At 39.7% G+C, this 20,053-nt stretch overlaps 1 protein-coding gene across 2 annotated transcripts in view; it reads left to right on the top strand.

Annotated features, from left to right (window-relative positions):
- Positions 1 to 833: 833 nt before the first annotated feature.
- The window catches only part of LOC131957680 (high affinity cAMP-specific 3',5'-cyclic phosphodiesterase 7A), a 38,885-nt gene continuing 19,665 nt past the window's right edge, over positions 834 to 20,053 (top strand). The window contains exon 1 of one of the 2 annotated variants that reach the window (XM_059322418.1): positions 834 to 1,354. In XM_059322418.1, coding sequence (XP_059178401.1) covers positions 1,202 to 1,354 — 153 coding nt within the window. In that variant the 5' untranslated portion in view covers positions 834 to 1,201. Of the gene's footprint in view, positions 1,355 to 19,120; positions 19,351 to 20,053 lie in introns of those variants that run through there. The other variant, XM_059322419.1, reaches the window with a different exon arrangement.

Here is a 20,053-nt window from a genome sequence, read left to right as displayed (position 1 = left end):
TCACCGTCTGCTGTTACACCACCACCCCAGCCCCCCACACCTGTAGACCTAAGCTACATATCAAGTTGATCGAGTCAATTAATTTTAAATGGGACAACCGAGCTTGATTTCACTGGTCAATCGAAGCGGCACTATAAGTACTTAATTATTGATTGGATCTAATGAACTGATCAAGAGGGATGGGATGGGGGGTGGGGCACTGAAAAAACACGTCCTATATAATTTATTGACCTCTTTGTTTGCAGATGTCTACCCCCTTCCCCCCTCCCTCATTAGCAAGACGGTTTTTTTTTCAGTTTAGTTCATACATTTAGCGGGCAAATATATATATATATATATATATATATATATATATATATATATATATATATATATATATATATATATATATATATATATATATATATATATATATGTGTGTGTGTGTGTGTGTGTGTGTGTGTGTGTCTGTGTGTGTGTGTATTTATTTATTTATTTATTTATTTATTTATTTATATATATAGTCCTAAACATGCGACTACAATGATGAACCAGAACCATACAAATTTAAAACACACACACACACACACACACACACGAAAAACAAAAAACTCAACAAACTATATAATAAAACTATCAATGTTTTCCAAGTTTTAAGCAGTTACAAGTGGCTGTTAGATAAACTAGGCAATACCCCGCTATCAGTAAATGGAAAAAGCACCCTTTATCATTCAACGAAGGCTTGTTATGATTATTTCCATTACAAAATTAGGTCATTGTATCTCTGATATTTATTTCACTATCATAATTTTTTTTTTTATCATGGCTTACGTATTACGAAAAACGTCAAATCCTTTACAGCTAGAAACTGATTAGTGCACGTGAAAAGAATATCTTCCGTACATAACCTGAAGGATAAATACACCTTTTTTTAAAGTACACAGGATAGTTTCCGCCCATCCCTGCTCATCTAATTATTATTTCAATATACTTCCGGATGCTATCGATTTTATCCTGTCAGTATTGGATATGTATGCAATCGGGCTGCAAAACTAGCACAGCATAGAAGTGACTGTTCACCGGTTTACTATCGTTATGCCAGCGATAACGGTGTTAGGCTTTTTATTTTTCCGTTTATATTTTTAAGATTCCGAACAAAGCCACGGCATTTTCCCATCCTGATGTCATGACTTAGGGTACGGAAAGAAGAAAAAAACAACATATGTTCATCAGAGAGATGGATTACAGTTTAGACTTTCAGAATACACATTATCCACTCTCACTCGACATAAAAGTACCAGAATATGCCCTCAAAAGACGATTTGGGATTTCTTTTTGCTCCAGTACATCATACTTCGTAGAGCCGCGTTTCAAGGTAAGGTGTTAAAACTTTAGCAGACGATGTACTTGATTGATTGGCACTGGCGGTGTTCAAGGTTCAAAGTTGACAGGGCACATGCTGTGACAGTTGTTCAGCACAGAGAACAACACACGTCTGGATTAGAGTCTGTATTCCAGATCTGCTATTTACATTTTCAAGTTATTTTCATATTTCCTAATGCCGTGAAGTGTGAAGTAAAACTAGATTTCTATTTCCGCTTAGATCTAGATTCTAGATCTAGAATCTAGCTAGACTTCTAGATCTAGATCTAGTCTAGTCTAGATCTAGAATCTAGAAAATCTAGATCTAGAATCTAGAATCTAGAATCTATTCTACTGACTACTCTGAATCTTATTTCTTAACGGTAATCTATCGTTTTAGGTACGTAAAATCGCCCGCGACTAGTAATGTGAAAAACAGGTGACTCCTTACATTTTAATAATTATTTCACATTTTGAGGAGGATTTATGTTTTGAAAAATACAAAAATGTTTCCTTGTTTCATTTATGTACCTGTTTTTAAACAATTGAATTAAAACTTTTCAGTAATAAATAAACACCAGCGATGTTTCCAACAGATGCAACCATGCTCATTTACTATAGCAGCCATCTTGTTAAAGTTTTATTTTTATAGACTTATAGCGCGAGATTCAGGCGGAAGTCACTCTATTTTACAAATGGCTGCTGTTTATATAAATATATAGCAAATCTTGCTTGCAGACACTGCTGTTTAAAGTTAATTTCTGGCCTATATTGATATATTTAGCCATTGATTTAGGTTTATTATCCATTTATCTATAATATTTGACACAAACATATCACAATATACTTCTATTACAGCCTTGACAATGAGGTAACGTTTTCGTACATTAATAGCCGCGGGCGATTTTACGTACCCAAAACGATAGATTACCTAAAATGATTAGGCCAATATCCGTACACACACTCTCTACAAAATTAAATTTTAAAATAAATTTATTAAATAGGGCCTACTTTAGAAACTCTAGAATCTAGATCTAGATCTACCATCTATAATAAAAACTCTAGATATAGACATAGATCTAGATCTAGAAAATCTAGTAGATTATAATTTATAGATCTACAATAAAGAATATATCTAGATTTCCAGATTTAGCTTGCTGTTGCTTAAATTATTAAATAATACTTTTTTACTTAGAAGGCTAGATCTAGATGACAGTTATATGAGTTATATCTTACTAGATCTAGACTCTAGAGTAGATCTAATATCCCACTGACTTATTTAGATCTAATAGTTAGGCCTATAGATAGCCTAATACTGGCTAATACTTAGAATCTATTACTTTACTAGAATCTAGTCTACTTCTTAATTCAGGAAGAATAAATCTGATATTCTAATCTGCATTAACATCTTAACTCTAGATCTAGAGTAGATCTAGGTTTATTTATTTTATTAAGATCCTAAATCTAGAAAATATTTTACTTCACCCTAAATTTTATTTAAATGTAATTTAAATTTCAAAATAAATTGAGTTAGGTAATGATTAGGTTAATTAAAATTTATACTTCAAATATATTAAATTTACAAGAACTATCCATTCCTAGTCATATCTCATCTAAAGCTCCCCCCCCCCCCAAAGAAATAGAGAAAAAAATTATTTAGAAAATATAACTTTAACAATTGTCTAATGTTTTTTGTAAAATACACAATTTAATACACAATGTCCTTTTAGGTAAGATCATTAAGCAAAGATCATTAAGACCAGGTCTGATGACAAAGAAATATACTGGTGTAAAGTACAGTATTGAATTACTTGCCTCACTGGAAGGACATATCTTCACTGTTTGGATCCTCTGTAGTGAAGATATTAACCTCTTTCTTTTGGTTTAAGGTTTTATTTCAGTGTGAAATGATCCCTACAGAAGGACGTTTGCATGCTGTGCCTGTTAGAGGATGAAAAACTTTTTTTTTAGGCTGTCTGTAACTCCCATAGCTCAGGAGTAGTGTTAAACTTTTTTTTAGGATGGAGGGTAGATCATGGAGATGTATATAGTGAAGGAAGAGCTAGTACTTGTTCTTTTAAAAATAAATCTATAACAATCACGAGGGAATACTTGTGTAAATAATTACAAAAAGATATTCCATTTAACAGTGAGTTAAGTAAATATCATAGGGTAAATGAAGTAGAATTGAAATGTTTATTGACCTCAGCATACTAAGGGATGGTGTGGCCAGCACTGTGCCAGCCGCCTTTAATCATACCAATTTGATTCAGTTACCCATCAAAGCTGGGTAAACTAAGGGACATCTTGCAGCCCTGAGGCCGGACGAAGGTCCAAATTCAAGATCTTCAGGCAACCAGCCAAACGTTGTACCATTTGACCACAGATTATCTGTAAACATTAAGAAAAATATTTATTATCTGAATTTTTAACACAAAAAATGTCAGCCACTTTTCTTCCAACATCGAATCCCACAATCTTTTATATATTAGAGATTAAATTAATCTTTGGTTTTAAAACCTAGATATCCAAAGAAGTAATTTCAGCATAAAAGAATTGTGTCACAACATAGTGTTTAATTAAAAACTTAAGTCGATAATCTCAAATTTTATCTTTTAATTTTCTTGCTTAAATTTAACACTCATTGACTTCTAATGAAAAATTAATAATTAAACTAGGTTTTCTGATGGTTATGTAAATCTAATACCACTAAAAGCTGTGCTACAAATGTAAACATGTTAAAGAGTGACTCTGGTCTCAGTGATGAGCCACTGTTTACCTTCTATCAGGCAAAATGTGACACCCAGTAGCCGGTCGCTTATTGATTGTTTCAATCAAACACTTTTGTTGAAGTAGTTTAAAACATACCATTCAAGTATTTAAAAAATGCAGGTGCAGTGTGAATCAGGTGCTTGTGACCAGCCTAGTATCAGTGGCTTGTGACTACTCTAAAATTAATTGCTAATGACAAGCATACAGTCAATTACTTGTGACTAGTTTACCATCAATTTCTTGTGACAAGTGTACCCTAGCCTAGTATCAGTTGCTTTTGACTAGCCTATCAGAAATTGCTTTTGACTAGCCTAACAGAAATTGCATTTGACTAGCCTAGAATCAATTGCTTGTCACTAGTCTACCATTAATTGCTTGTCACTAGTCTACCATTAATTGCTTGTGACTAGCCTACCATAGTAAATGGTTAAGTGATAGTTAATGCAAGCTAAAATGCGTACAATCTGAAATTTACTCAAGGGCCAATTTAACTTTATATTAAACTTGTTTACTTTGATTATCCATAGTTAGGACTTAGTTTAGCATAAGAAACAACCTTTAAGTGAATACCATCTAGTTGTTCTTTTATCATACTGTTTTTTTTCCCTGATAGAAATCATTTTATACCTGACATGATTTAAAGCAGGGTGCATCACCATGTATTCACTTCAGTGAAAAACAAAATTGCAGTTTGTTCCCCTGATTTAAAACTAATTAATTCTAAAGGGTTAATTCTACCGCTATCCCCCAAAGAGAATAGCTTTTGCGAACTGTTGTTTTTATTTTCATGCGCGCGCCGTTTGTTCTTTTTTTTGTATTATTATTTATGAATTTAAAAATAGTTGCTTCTTTGTGCATCAATATTCAAAAAAATCCATTTAGGTTAGGCTTACCTCCCCTACTCTACGGCCGCACTGACAAACGATGTGTCATTAACAGGTAGATGATTGACAAGATTGGGATTTAATGATTAGGTTGATGATTGCACCTTGTCAACGATAATGAAGTGGTTCAGTTAATTAAATGTGTGTACACTTCCATGCCATGTCTTGGTAACTTTTTCATGTAATACATTCCACCGAGCAGGGGATATAGACATGACGACCTATTATAAGGAAGAACACGGTGCCACACTGAGAGTAAAAAACAGTCAGCCATTACTTTATTCGGTCTGGCATACATGATACAAGTCCCCGAGGAAGAAGTTTAGAAGAGATATTTTTGGGGAGGTTGTCACTGTGTTGTTTGAATTATTAAAGGAATTGTTGTTTGGTAGAATTTTTTTTTGTATGTTGAAGTTGAAGGGAACGGAATAAAGTTTGACTTTTCAACTGCGTATAAAATGGCTGCATTAAATATAACTTCCAAACTTTTAAACTTTTTGGTTGTTTACAAAATTGACAAATGTGTTGCGATACACAGCATGTACGACGCTATGACGTGTTAGGCATATTCCATAATGTGTTTGGTTGAGAAGATGCTATGTTCTATGTTTGTCGTTACCATCCAATCAGTAATTGGTATGTTATTATGTACTGTTGGTACACAACTTTGGCGTTTTACCCTCGGGCTGTAGTTCAGTGTCAGATGTCTTTCCCCCCCCCCCCCCCCCCCGAGGGTGCTGGTACACTTTTTTTATTATCTGCCTTTAATAAAGTCTTCGGCCAAAGTCTAGGTTCTGAACCAGTTAATCCAGTTGTTATTCTCCAAGTCTGCTGTCGTTTCTTTTTTGTTTTGTTTTTGTTGTTGTGAGAGTTGACAATGCTTTAGTCTGTAGCCTTAGCCAGTGAATCTGCGTTTCATTTAATACCCCAACCCGCAATAACTTGGTTGATGAGCAGCTAGATCTAGGGTGTATGTTGTTCGGCAGTCAAGAACAGTCGGGTTTTGGTGGTAAATCTCAAATCACGCGATTTTTGCATTGTTGGGTTGTTGTTTTTTTTTTTGTTTTTTTTTTTGTACTCACATGGTCAAAACATGGTTTTGTTTTCTAATCTAAGTTAAAGCTTCTTTTTTTTTTAGTTTCTTGTTTTTTTTATTTCTCGTGTTCTAATAGGAAGGAGGAAAAATAAGTTCGCTTTCACAATTAGGAACAACAACAACAAAAAAAAAGGTCCGCGAGGAACTATTTTTAATAACAATAACATGATAGGAAGGTGCGGATGTGGCGTTGACACGAATTTCTGGTCGATTATTGACATTAATGAAGGTTAAAGCCTTTAGGGGGAGATACCAGTTCTAGGCGGGCGTCTGTGTTGCGCGGCTTAACCCGAAGAACGGGTCATCATGCAGCATGGGTACTAGTCCTGGGGAGAGTATCAGATGACGAGGGTTGTTAAAAACTTAATTAGAGGTCATAATTGTTTTAAAATACAGTATAATTTAAACTCATTTTTTGTTGCTTTTTCATTTGTGCCGTATCACATTTAGGGAAGAACTGGAAGAACCGTTGATTTAGTTAGTTGAAATCGTCCTAGTCATTGAATGCCTCGTTTAAATAATGTTTAACTACCCATACAGAGCCTTTGATTGTATGTTTTCGTATCAATTGATTTTCAAACACAGTAGGGACCTACTTTTGTTAAAAAGATGGGAAATTTTTATTTTATTTTAAACCTTTATTTAATTTCAAATTGTTGGTATTATGTCACCCTCGAATATCAGAAGCACCAGATTTTACTGTGCCGACAAGCATTCCCTCCTCTTAAGGGCATGGTGCAAGGTTTTGTTTTACCATTGGTTAGTGCATATTAAATATTGTTTTTGGAAGACCTAACCACTCACATCTACCTAACCCAATCAAGCGGCTGAACCATTTTCACGCCCAACCACCCACGCCCCAACTACTGACACCTTCTATCCACCACAACAACCCACATTCCCAAACCACTCACACAACCCACATTCCCAAACCACTCACACAACCCAAATTCCCAAACCACTCACACAACCCACATTCCCAAACCACTCACACAAACCACATTCCCAAACCAATACACAACCTGCATTCCCAAACCACATTCCCAAACCACCACTCAACCTACATTTCCAAACCACCACACAACCTACATTCCCAAACCACTCACAACCTACATTCCCAAACCACTCACAACCCACATTCCCAAACCACTCACACAAATCCCATTCCCAAACCACTCACACAAATCACATTCCCAAACCACTCACACAACCCACATTCCCAAACCACTCACACAACCTACATTCCCAAACCACTCACACAACCCACATTCCCAAACCACTCACACAAATCACATTCCCAAACCACTCACACAAATCACATTCCCAAACCACTCACACAACCTACATTCCCAAACCACTCACACAACCCACATTCCCAAACCACTCACACAACCTATATTCCCAAACCACTCACAACCCACATTCCCAAACCACTCACACAAATCCCATTCCCAAACCACTCACACAAATCACATTCCCAAACCACTCACACAACCCACATTCCCAAATCACTCACACAAATCACATTCCCAAACAAACACACAACCTACATTCCCAAACCACTCACACAACCCACATCCCCAAACCACTCACACAACCCACATTCCCAAACCACTCACACAACCCACATTCCCAAACCACTCACACAACCCACATTCCCAAACCACTCACACAACCCACATCCCCAAACCACTCACACAACCCACATTCCCAAACCACTCACACAACCCACATTCCCAAACTACTCACACAACCCACATTCCCAAACCACTCACACAACCCACATTCCCAAACCACTCACACAACCCACATTCCCAAACCACCACACAAACCACATTCCCAAACCAATACACAACCTGCATTCCCAAACCACATTCCCAAACCACCACTCAACCTACATTCCCAAACCACCACACAACCTACATTCCCAAACCACTCACAACCCACATTCCCAAACCACTCACACAACCCACATTCCCAAACCACTCACACAACCCACATTCCCAAACCACTCACACAACCCACATTCCCAAACCACTCACACAACCCACATTCCCAAACCACTCACACAACCCACATCCCCAAACCACTCACACAACCCACATTCCCAAACCACTCACACAACCCACATTTCCAAACCACTCACACAACCCACATTCCCAAACCACTCACACAACCCACATTCCCAAACCACTCACACAACCCACATTCCCAAACCACTCACACAACCCACATTCCCAAACCACCACACAAACCACATTTCCAAACCAATACACAACCTGCATTCCCAAACCACATTCCCAAACCACCACTCAACCTACATTCCCAAACCACCACACAACCTACATTCCCAAACCACTCACACAAATCACATTCCCAAACCACTCACACAACCTACATTCCCAAACCACTCACACAACCCACATTCCCAAACCACTCACACAAATCACATTCCCAAACCACTCACACAAATCACATTCCCAAACCACTCACACAACCTACATTCCCTAACCACTCACACAACCCACATTCCCAAACCACTCACACAACCTACATTCCCAAACCACTCACAACCCACATTCCCAAACCACTCACACAAATCCCATTCCCAAACCAATCACACAAATCACATTCCCAAACCACTCACACAACCCACATTCCCAAATCACTCACACAAATCACATTCCCAAACCACCACACAACCTACATTCCCAAACCACTCACACAACCCACATTCCCAAGCCACTCACACAACCCACATTCCCAAGCCACTCACACAACCCACATTCCCAAACCACTCACACAACCCACATTCCCAAACCACTCACACAACCCACATTCCCAAATCACTCACACAACCCTCATTCCCAAACCACTCACACAACCCACATTCCCAAATCACTCACACAATCCACATTCCCAAGCCACTCACACAACCCACATTCCCAAGCCACTCACACAACCCACATTCCCAAACCACTCACACAACCCACATCCCCAAACCACTCACACAACCCACATTCCCAAACCACTCACACAACCCACATTCCCAAACCACTCACACAACCCACATTCCCAAACCACTCACACAACCCACATCCCCAAACCACTCACACAACCCACATTCCCAAACCACTCACACAACCCACATTCTCAAACTACTCACACAACCCACATTCCCAAACCACTCACACAATCCACATTCCCAAACCACTCACACAACCCACATTCCCAAACCACCACACAAACCACATTCCCAAACCAATACACAACCTGCATTCCCAAACCACATTCCCAAACCACCACTCAACCTACATTCCCAAACCACCACACAACCTACATTCCCAAACCACTCACAACCCACATTCCCAAACCACTCACACAAACCACATTCCCAAACCAATACACAACCTGCATTCCCAAACCACATTCCCAAACCACCACTCAACCTACATTTCCAAACCACCACACAACCTACATTCCCAAACCACTCACAACCTACATTCCCAAACCACTCACAACCCACATTCCCAAACCACTCACACAAATCCCATTCCCAAACCACTCACACAAATCACATTCCCAAACCACTCACACAACCCACATTCCCAAACCACTCACACAACCTACATTCCCAAACCACTCACACAACCCACATTCCCAAACCACTCACACAAATCACATTCCCAAACCACTCACACAAATCACATTCCCAAACCACTCACACAACCTACATTCCCAAACCACTCACACAACCCACATTCCCAAACCACTCACACAACCTATATTCCCAAACCACTCACAACCCACATTCCCAAACCACTCACACAAATCCCATTCCCAAACCACTCACACAAATCACATTCCCAAACCACTCACACAACCCACATTCCCAAATCACTCACACAAATCACATTCCCAAACAAACACACAACCTACATTCCCAAACCACTCACACAACCCACATCCCCAAACCACTCACACAACCCACATTCCCAAACCACTCACACAACCCACATTCCCAAACCACTCACACAACCCACATTCCCAAACCACTCACACAACCCACATCCCCAAACCACTCACACAACCCACATTCCCAAACCACTCACACAACCCACATTCCCAAACTACTCACACAACCCACATTCCCAAACCACTCACACAACCCACATTCCCAAACCACTCACACAACCCACATTCCCAAACCACCACACAAACCACATTCCCAAACCAATACACAACCTGCATTCCCAAACCACATTCCCAAACCACCACTCAACCTACATTCCCAAACCACCACACAACCTACATTCCCAAACCACTCACAACCCACATTCCCAAACCACTCACACAACCCACATTCCCAAACCACTCACACAACCCACATTCCCAAACCACTCACACAACCCACATTCCCAAACCACTCACACAACCCACATTCCCAAACCACTCACACAACCCACATCCCCAAACCACTCACACAACCCACATTCCCAAACCACTCACACAACCCACATTTCCAAACCACTCACACAACCCACATTCCCAAACCACTCACACAACCCACATTCCCAAACCACTCACACAACCCACATTCCCAAACCACTCACACAACCCACATTCCCAAACCACCACACAAACCACATTTCCAAACCAATACACAACCTGCATTCCCAAACCACATTCCCAAACCACCACTCAACCTACATTCCCAAACCACCACACAACCTACATTCCCAAACCACTCACACAAATCACATTCCCAAACCACTCACACAACCTACATTCCCAAACCACTCACACAACCCACATTCCCAAACCACTCACACAAATCACATTCCCAAACCACTCACACAAATCACATTCCCAAACCACTCACACAACCTACATTCCCTAACCACTCACACAACCCACATTCCCAAACCACTCACACAACCTACATTCCCAAACCACTCACAACCCACATTCCCAAACCACTCACACAAATCCCATTCCCAAACCAATCACACAAATCACATTCCCAAACCACTCACACAACCCACATTCCCAAATCACTCACACAAATCACATTCCCAAACCACCACACAACCTACATTCCCAAACCACTCACACAACCCACATTCCCAAGCCACTCACACAACCCACATTCCCAAGCCACTCACACAACCCACATTCCCAAACCACTCACACAACCCACATTCCCAAACCACTCACACAACCCACATTCCCAAATCACTCACACAACCCTCATTCCCAAACCACTCACACAACCCACATTCCCAAATCACTCACACAATCCACATTCCCAAGCCACTCACACAACCCACATTCCCAAGCCACTCACACAACCCACATTCCCAAACCACTCACACAACCCACATCCCCAAACCACTCACACAACCCACATTCCCAAACCACTCACACAACCCACATTCCCAAACCACTCACACAACCCACATTCCCAAACCACTCACACAACCCACATCCCCAAACCACTCACACAACCCACATTCCCAAACCACTCACACAACCCACATTCTCAAACTACTCACACAACCCACATTCCCAAACCACTCACACAATCCACATTCCCAAACCACTCACACAACCCACATTCCCAAACCACCACACAAACCACATTCCCAAACCAATACACAACCTGCATTCCCAAACCACATTCCCAAACCACCACTCAACCTACATTCCCAAACCACCACACAACCTACATTCCCAAACCACTCACAACCCACATTCCCAAACCACTCACACAACCCACATTCCCAAACCACTCACACAACCCACATTCCCAAACCACTCACACAACCCACATTCCCAAACCACTCACACAACCCACATTCCCAAACCACTCACACAACCCACATTCCCAAACCACTCACACAACCCACATTCCCAAACCACTCACACAACCCACATTCCCAAACCACTCACACAACCCACATTCCCAAACCACCACACAAACCACATTCCCAAACCAATACACAACCTGCATTCCCAAACCACATTCCCAAACCACCACTCAACCTACATTCCCAAACCACCACACAACCTACATTCCCAAACCACTCACACAAATCACATTCCCAAACCACTCACACAACCTACATTCCCAAACCACTCACACAACCCACATTCCCAAACCACTCACACAAATCACATTCCCAAACCACTCACACAAATCACATTCCCAAACCACTCACACAACCTACATTCCCAAACCACTCACACAACCCACATTCCCAAACCACTCACACAACCTACATTCCCAAACCACTCACAACCCACATTCCCAAACCACTCACACAAATCCCATTCCCAAACCACTCACACAAATCACATTCCCAAACCACTCACACAACCCACATTCCCAAATCACTCACACAAATCACATTCCCAAACCACCACACAACCTACATTCCCAAACCACTCACACAACCCACATTCCCAAGCCACTCACACAACCCACATTCCCAAGCCACTCACACAACCCACATTCCCAAACCACTCACACAACCCACATTCCCAAACCACTCACACAACCCACATTCCCAAACCACTCACACAACCCACATTCCCAAATCACTCACACAACCCTCATTCCCAAACCACTCACACAACCCACATTCCCAAACCACTCACACAACCCACATTCCCAAGCCACTCACACAACCCACATTCCCAAGCCACTCACACAACCCACATTCCCAAACCACTCACACAACCCACATTCCCAAAACACTCACACAACCCACATTCCCAAATCACTCACACAACCCTCATTCCCAAACCACTCACACAACCCACATTCCCAAACCACTCACACAACCCACATTCCCAAGCCACTCACACAACCCACATTCCCAAACCACTCACACAACCCACATTCCCAAACCACTCACACAACCTAACCCCACCCACGCCCCACCTCCAACACACACCCCCAGTTCGTGTCTTTGAATTCTGGTTGCCTTCTCAGTTCCCTGAGCCGACTGTGAAACTCCAGAGTTTTTGTCTTAAACCCCACACAACTGGAGTCTAGCCAAGGGTCAACGTGAGAAAAAAATGTTTTTACCCCCCCCCCCCTCCCCTCTTGACCAGATATCGTTAGCAGACCTGTATTCGGCTTGTGTCAACATTTTGTGAATGAACATAGAAATATATCGTTTGTCAAATAAAATGTTTGACCACGCATTTCTAGATTACTACTTCCAAGTTCCACCAACGTTTGTCAAATCAAATGTCTGACCACACATTTCTAGATTACTACTTCAAACTTCCACCAACATTTGTCAAATAAAATGTCTGACCACACATTTCTAGATTACTACTTCAAACTTACACCAACGTTTGTCAAATCAAATGTTTGACCACACATTTTTAGATTAATACTTCCACCAACGTTTGTCAAATAAAATGTCTGAACACACATTTCTAGATTACTACTTCAAACTTACACCAACGTTTGTCAAATAAAATGTCTGACCACACATTTCTAGATTACTACTTCAAACTTACACCAACGTTTGTCAAATAAAATGTCTGACCACACATTTCTGGATTACTACTTCCACCAACGTTTGTCAAATCAAATGTCTGACCACACATTTCTAGATTACTACTTCAAACTTACACCAACGTTTGTCAAATAAAATGTCTGACCACACATTTCTGGATTACTACTTCCACCAACGTTTGTCAAATCAAATGTTTGACCACACATTTCTAGATTACTACTTCCACCAACGTTTGTCAAATCAAATGTTTGACCACACATTTCTAGATTAATACTTCCACCAACGTTTGTCAAATAAAATGTCTGAACACACATTTCTAGATTACTACTTCAAACTTACACCAACGTTTGTCAAATAAAATGTCTGAACACACATTTCTAGATTACTACTTCCACTTCCATCGACCCAGTCTATGGTATCTCTGTTGTTTTTTAAACCAGTACTTCACGCTAGTTATTCGTGTTTGCCTTTCAATTAACCTAATTTGTAATGATTATGTTTCCTTACGTAGGTAGATCTCGAAGAATAACGGGCTTTTCTTTTCGATTTGTATTTTTGTTTCCATGCGGCCATCTGCCGTCACAATTTACAAAATCACTCTAGTAAATGAAGCCAAAATGTTTCTTATTAGAATTTATTTTAACTTGATAAATTAGTTTTCTCTTATTATTATTTTAAAAAAAACCACCATTTTTTAATTGTGATAGACTGTAATAACATTGCCTATATGGAATAATATCTAAGTCAGTGGTTCCCAACCTTTTTCGTGTGGCGACCCCCTTTTATAAAAAGTAAGTGACCCGCGACCCCCATAGAATTAAAAAGCCGAAAGCAGTATGGACATTAATAAGCACTAAAATAAAATTTTCTAGTAGACTTTCAATATGAACTACTCTTGATAACTGTTTTAATAGCATGGGTAAAATTGCATACTATTCACTAAATCTTTGTGGTTAACTTTTTAATTAATTTTTTTTGTTAACGCCAACCTATATTTAATTATAATTATCTTAATTTTGTTTTTAATCGAAGAATAGTGTTGAAAATATATTCTCAAAAAGTCACTCAATTTTACGTTTGGGTATGAATGATGAATACTACACCAAAATTGTGTCTGCAGTTTTTCATCTTACTCGGAATCATTCTGCAAATCAAAGAATTCATCTTGTAATTCATCGGGAATGCTGGCAACATCAAGGGAAGAAGAGAATGGGTAATGCGTAAATGCAGATTCTTCTTCTTTCAGCTCAGAGAAATAGCGCCGCAGTTCGTTTTCAAGAGATTCAAGATGCCCAGAAATCGCTTCTTTCAAAATTGTAGTTATCTCACAATCAGATTCATCTACCACACAGCAGAGTTTCTCAAATTTACAATACTTCCAAGATTTATTTTCTTTACCGATTTTGCAGTTTTGATAAAAATGCCCCGAGATTATCATGGAAAGTTATAATATTCGTTCATTTTCCCTGAAGCTTCAGGTTAAGCTTATCTTGATGTTCGAACACATCTGCTAGGTATGATACTCTCTCCAACCACTCTATGTCGTTTTAAGTATACCAAAAAGTCTTGTTTCCTTTGCACTTCCAAGAATAATTTGATTTCAGATTTCAATTAAAAAACACAATTTACAACATTTCGTTTGACAGCCAGCGTACTGTAGTGTAGAAGAGCAGAACCTCGTGATCTATATTAATGTTTTTGCTCAGTTGTTTGAAGGCTCCAGATTTTATATAATTTACGACTTATACTAGCGATGGATTCTTGATGTCGATTGGTTAGGGCAGTGGTTAGGGAGCTAAATCTTTTCTGATTTCTAAAAGCCCGATTTTGAGCTAAACATAGATGGCGCGCCATACGTACAACCCACACAGCCGTTCTAACCCATTTTAATCAACCAGTTTCAAAAAAAGGTATTTATTTTCTCCATGCTATCTTCACAAAAGAGCGACTCTTCTTTGCTATCATCCGCATGAATATAGACACAGACCAGCAACTGCGAACACGAACTCACGTCTGTTGATTTATCAACTTGAAAAGCAAACAATGGTGAAAGCTTAATTTCAATACAAATGTGTTATTTAACATTTACGTACATGCAGCGTTTGATGAGATTTTCTCCTATTGTTTTTTACTTTCTCGATTATACGAAGTATAGAGAAAGTCTTGTAATCGTGCAAAAAAAATCGAGATTTTTACAAATCTCGATGTTTTACACCTCACTGATACGGAAAAAACATAATTTTGCAATCTTGTCCGTATGTCTGTGTGTGTGTGTCTGTCTGTCTGTGTGTAAAAACGATTACTTGAGTACCGTTACAGCTAGGTTGATGAAATTTCATATATAAGTATTTTATCAAAATCGTAGATCCTTATTAACTTTTAAGCGATTTCCAAAAACCGGAAGTGGTACTTTTTCAACTTTGAATTTTTCAAAAGCCTATAACTTGAGTACTATTTCAGACAGATAGATGAAATTTCACATGTAAGTAAAAGATCTAATTCTCTACCTTCTGTCAAATTTTGACCGGAAGTACTAATTTACGCTATATCCGATTTCTCAAAAAACGCATGTAAATTTATAAAGTACTAATAATATTGCGCACTATTATGCACATTTTTTTTTGGTGTTCGCTTGGTGCGCAATTCTTTTTTCTATGAGATTCTATTCTATTTTTAAACGTTTAAGTAATTAAAAGTCATGTCTTTATTCCAAGTTATATAAGAATATTCGAGAAAGTTTAGGGGAGATCACTCCCGGTTTATTTTTTGCTTGGCATTTTCTATCGCGACTTCATTTGATGCTTGCACTAATGCTGGTGAAAACTTCCTGTTCGATCAAGTCTCTGGCTTTTGCAACTAGCTTCTTACCGACGAAAGAACTCCATATATTTTTTTGGTGTGTTCCAAATGACTCGTCTCAAATGACGTTTTAGTTTTGAAGATTTCATAGATTCGTGACTGAGAACAACTTTGTACAGTGCGCTTTGTTTCTTCTTTATTACCTTTCCAGTGATGTTAATGAAGCCGAATTTCAAAAATTCTTCTAAATATTTATGTTTTGTTTCAAATTACTAAGGTTTTAGTATACCAGTTGGCGACCCCCCAGAAAGACCTTCGCGACCCCCCTGGGGGTCGCGACCCCCAGGTTGGGAACCCGTGATCTAAGTATAATAATCGTATTAATTGACATTGTGTTTGTATACTCACATTGTGTATGTATACTCACATTTTGTATCATTACTCACATTGTGTATGTATACTCACATTGTGTATGTATACTCACATTGTGTTTGTTTACTCACATTGTGTTTGTATACTCACATTATGTTTGTATACTCACATTGTGTTAGTAAACCGACATTGTGTTTGTATACTGACATTGTGTTTGTATACTCACATTGTGTATGTATACCGACATTGTGTATGTATTTGTATACTCACATAGTGTATGTATACTACCAAGTGAACTGTCGGTGTTGGCACGTTTCCTCTGTAGCTGTCCTGTCAGCCCGCAGAAACTGCGTCACAATTCTGGCAATCTAGAAGCGTTTATTGATTAACAATGTGTGGGGCTACTGACCTGTTGCTACATCAAGACGTGTAGAATTACTCTGTCAGAAACGTCACTCTCTTTAGCGAGACGCCGTCAAGGTTTAAGCTGTATTTACTGAGTTAACATACCAGCCTTTTGTATTAGATGGGCCTATATAGTGATACATTTGGGATGTGAAATTTTGAACTTAGTTGATTATGGTGTAGGGTTCCTGGCAAATAAGCTTAGGTAGCTTCATGAATATCTTCCTTGCTAAATATGACTACTACAACAGATCCCTGCCAAATTTGCCAGGGTACTGCCAAAAATGAATGGACAATAAAATGGCCGGAGTCTACTAAATATGATTGGACAATAAAATGACCGGTGTCTACTAAATATGATTGGACAATAAAATGACCGGAGTCTACTAAATTTGATTGGACAATAAAAGACCGGTGTCTACTATATATGACTAGAAACTAAATGACCGGTGTCTGCCAAAAATGACTGGTCAACGAAATGATCAGTGTCTACTAAATATGACTGGAAAACGAAATGATTAGTGTCTACTAAATATGACTGGACAACGAAATGACCGGGGCCTACTAAATATGACTGGACAACGAAATGTTCGGTGTCTTCAAAATATGACTGGACAGCGAATTGACCGGGGCTTACTAAAAATGACTGGACAACGAAATGATCAGTGTCTACTAAATATGACTGGACAACGAAATGTTCGGTGTCTTCAAAATATGACTGGACAGCGAATTGACCGGGGCTTACTAAAAATGACTGGACAACGAAATGATCAGTATCTACTAAATATGACTGGATAACACACGGTCTCATGTATTGCTACACTATTAGTATACTTTCATGTATTATGCCCCATAATGTTTTATCTGTCCACGATAGGTTGTATAGTTCATGTATAATTCTGGCACTGGTGAGGATTTAGTGTAAAGAAGTGAAAATCACGTATTTATAATAGTATCCAAGTACTACCACAGGTACACTTGTGTATAGTCCAGGTGTCGTCTATTCTATAACTATATGACCTATAAGTGATATGAGATTTTTATCTGAATAATCTAATCCGCCTATCAAACGGAACCGTGTCATTAGCATATATCCTATGTAATCTATATGGTAGTTACGATCAGAGATATACATAGCCGTTAATTCCCCTCTTCTGGTCGTATCTAGGATTATATGAACGTAGACGAATATGATCATTTAACGGCTACATTGTTCGCTTGAAGGAAGCGAATTGCTTCCCAAAGGGGATGATAAAAATCAATTTTGTGGAGGGACTGGCAAATGTGTGCTCGCCACTGGCCCACCTTTCTCGTTTTAATATCAAGCCGGTGTGTGTGTGTGAGAGGGAGAGTGAGTGCCTGCACAATACGGCCGTAACTTGGTGTACTCACTGGGATTTGATACAGTCTACCTCATTGTGTCGCCTCACCTGCCGACAGACGTGTAGCGGGTTGACCAGTCTTTTGATGTCATGTGGCAGTATGGATCTGTGTTACCCGAGCTCCTCTAGTTTCACGGCTCTCCTTCACTCGCCCTCGGTGGAGATGTATACGTTTTCATTTACCTAATGAGTGCCCGTGTTTGTGTTTCTTCCACGGATGTGTTGGTGCCGCTCGCTGATATTATATTGCTAGAATCATTTCAGGCTTGCCTTGAGTTCTAAATAAAAAAAATCGATTCACGTTTTTTAGCTTACAGTATTTGATGTAAAATACGCGTTCTGTTTAACTATGGTGGAGGAAGTTGTACTAGCTAGTTGTAAGATATAGATATCTACGCATGTTAGATTAATATGTAAGTATGCATTGTGGATATAAACATTCAGCTTGGTTTATCGTTCAGTTATCGATGTTGTTAGCGGCGACTAGATGTCCTTTCTATACCTGTTTGTTGGTTATCTCATCTACTTAGTATCTATGTATACACACCAGTGAAACGGGTGCCGATATGTAAAAGATGCTGTCGGATGAGAGGGTGCCCCGTAACGTCAGCCGTCTGTTCATTGACGCTGTGATTTGACACACAACCATGTTCCCGTTCACGACTTCGGTAAGCATTCTACGGCGACATGAAAAGCCCCGAGATTGGCACCAGATCAATGGCACAATGACGTTCCTGATTTGTCCGTGGGGTCAGGGGGAACAAGTGAGTACACTTTGTGTCACGTTGTGTCTGTGTGGGGGGTCTCATAGCGGCCAGTTGATGGTTTAATGGGGGTTGTTAGAGATTAAGGTGTGTGTCATACTGCAATTGCGCCAGTTGATGGTTTAATGGGGGTTGTTAGAGATTAACGTGTGTGTCATACGGCATTTGTCTGTTTGGGGGTCTCATAGCGGCCAGTTGATGGTTTAATGGGGGTTGTTAGAGATTAAGGTATGTGTCATACGGCATTTGTCTGTGTGGGGGTCTATTAGCGCCAGTTGATGGTTTAATGGGGGTTGTTAGAGATTAACGTGTGTGTCATACGGCATTTGTCTGTTTGGGGGTCTCATAGCGGCCAGTTGATGGTTTAATGGGGGTTGTTAGAGATTAAGGTATGTGTCATACGGCATTTGTCTGTGTGGGGGTCTATTAGCGCCAGTTGATGGTTTAATGGGTGTTGTTAGAGATTAACGTGTGTGTCATACGGCATTTGTCTGTGTGGGGTGTCTCATATAGCGGCCAGTTGATGGTTTAATGGAGGTTGTTAGAGATTAAGGTATGTGTCATACGGCATTTGTCTGTATGTGTGTGGGGCGGGGGGTCTCATAGCGGGCAGTTGATGGTTTAATGGGGGTTGTTAGAGATTAAGGTATGTGTCGTACGGCATTTGTCTGTATGTGTGTGTGTGGGGGGGGGGGGGGGGTCG

This window comes from Physella acuta, unplaced genomic scaffold (genome assembly GCF_028476545.2).
Source record: "Physella acuta isolate Inbredline_101_S28 unplaced genomic scaffold, ASM2847654v3 ptg001256l, whole genome shotgun sequence".
NCBI lineage: Eukaryota > Metazoa > Mollusca > Gastropoda > Physidae > Physella > Physella acuta.
This window is presented reverse-complemented; position numbering and strand designations above follow the sequence as displayed.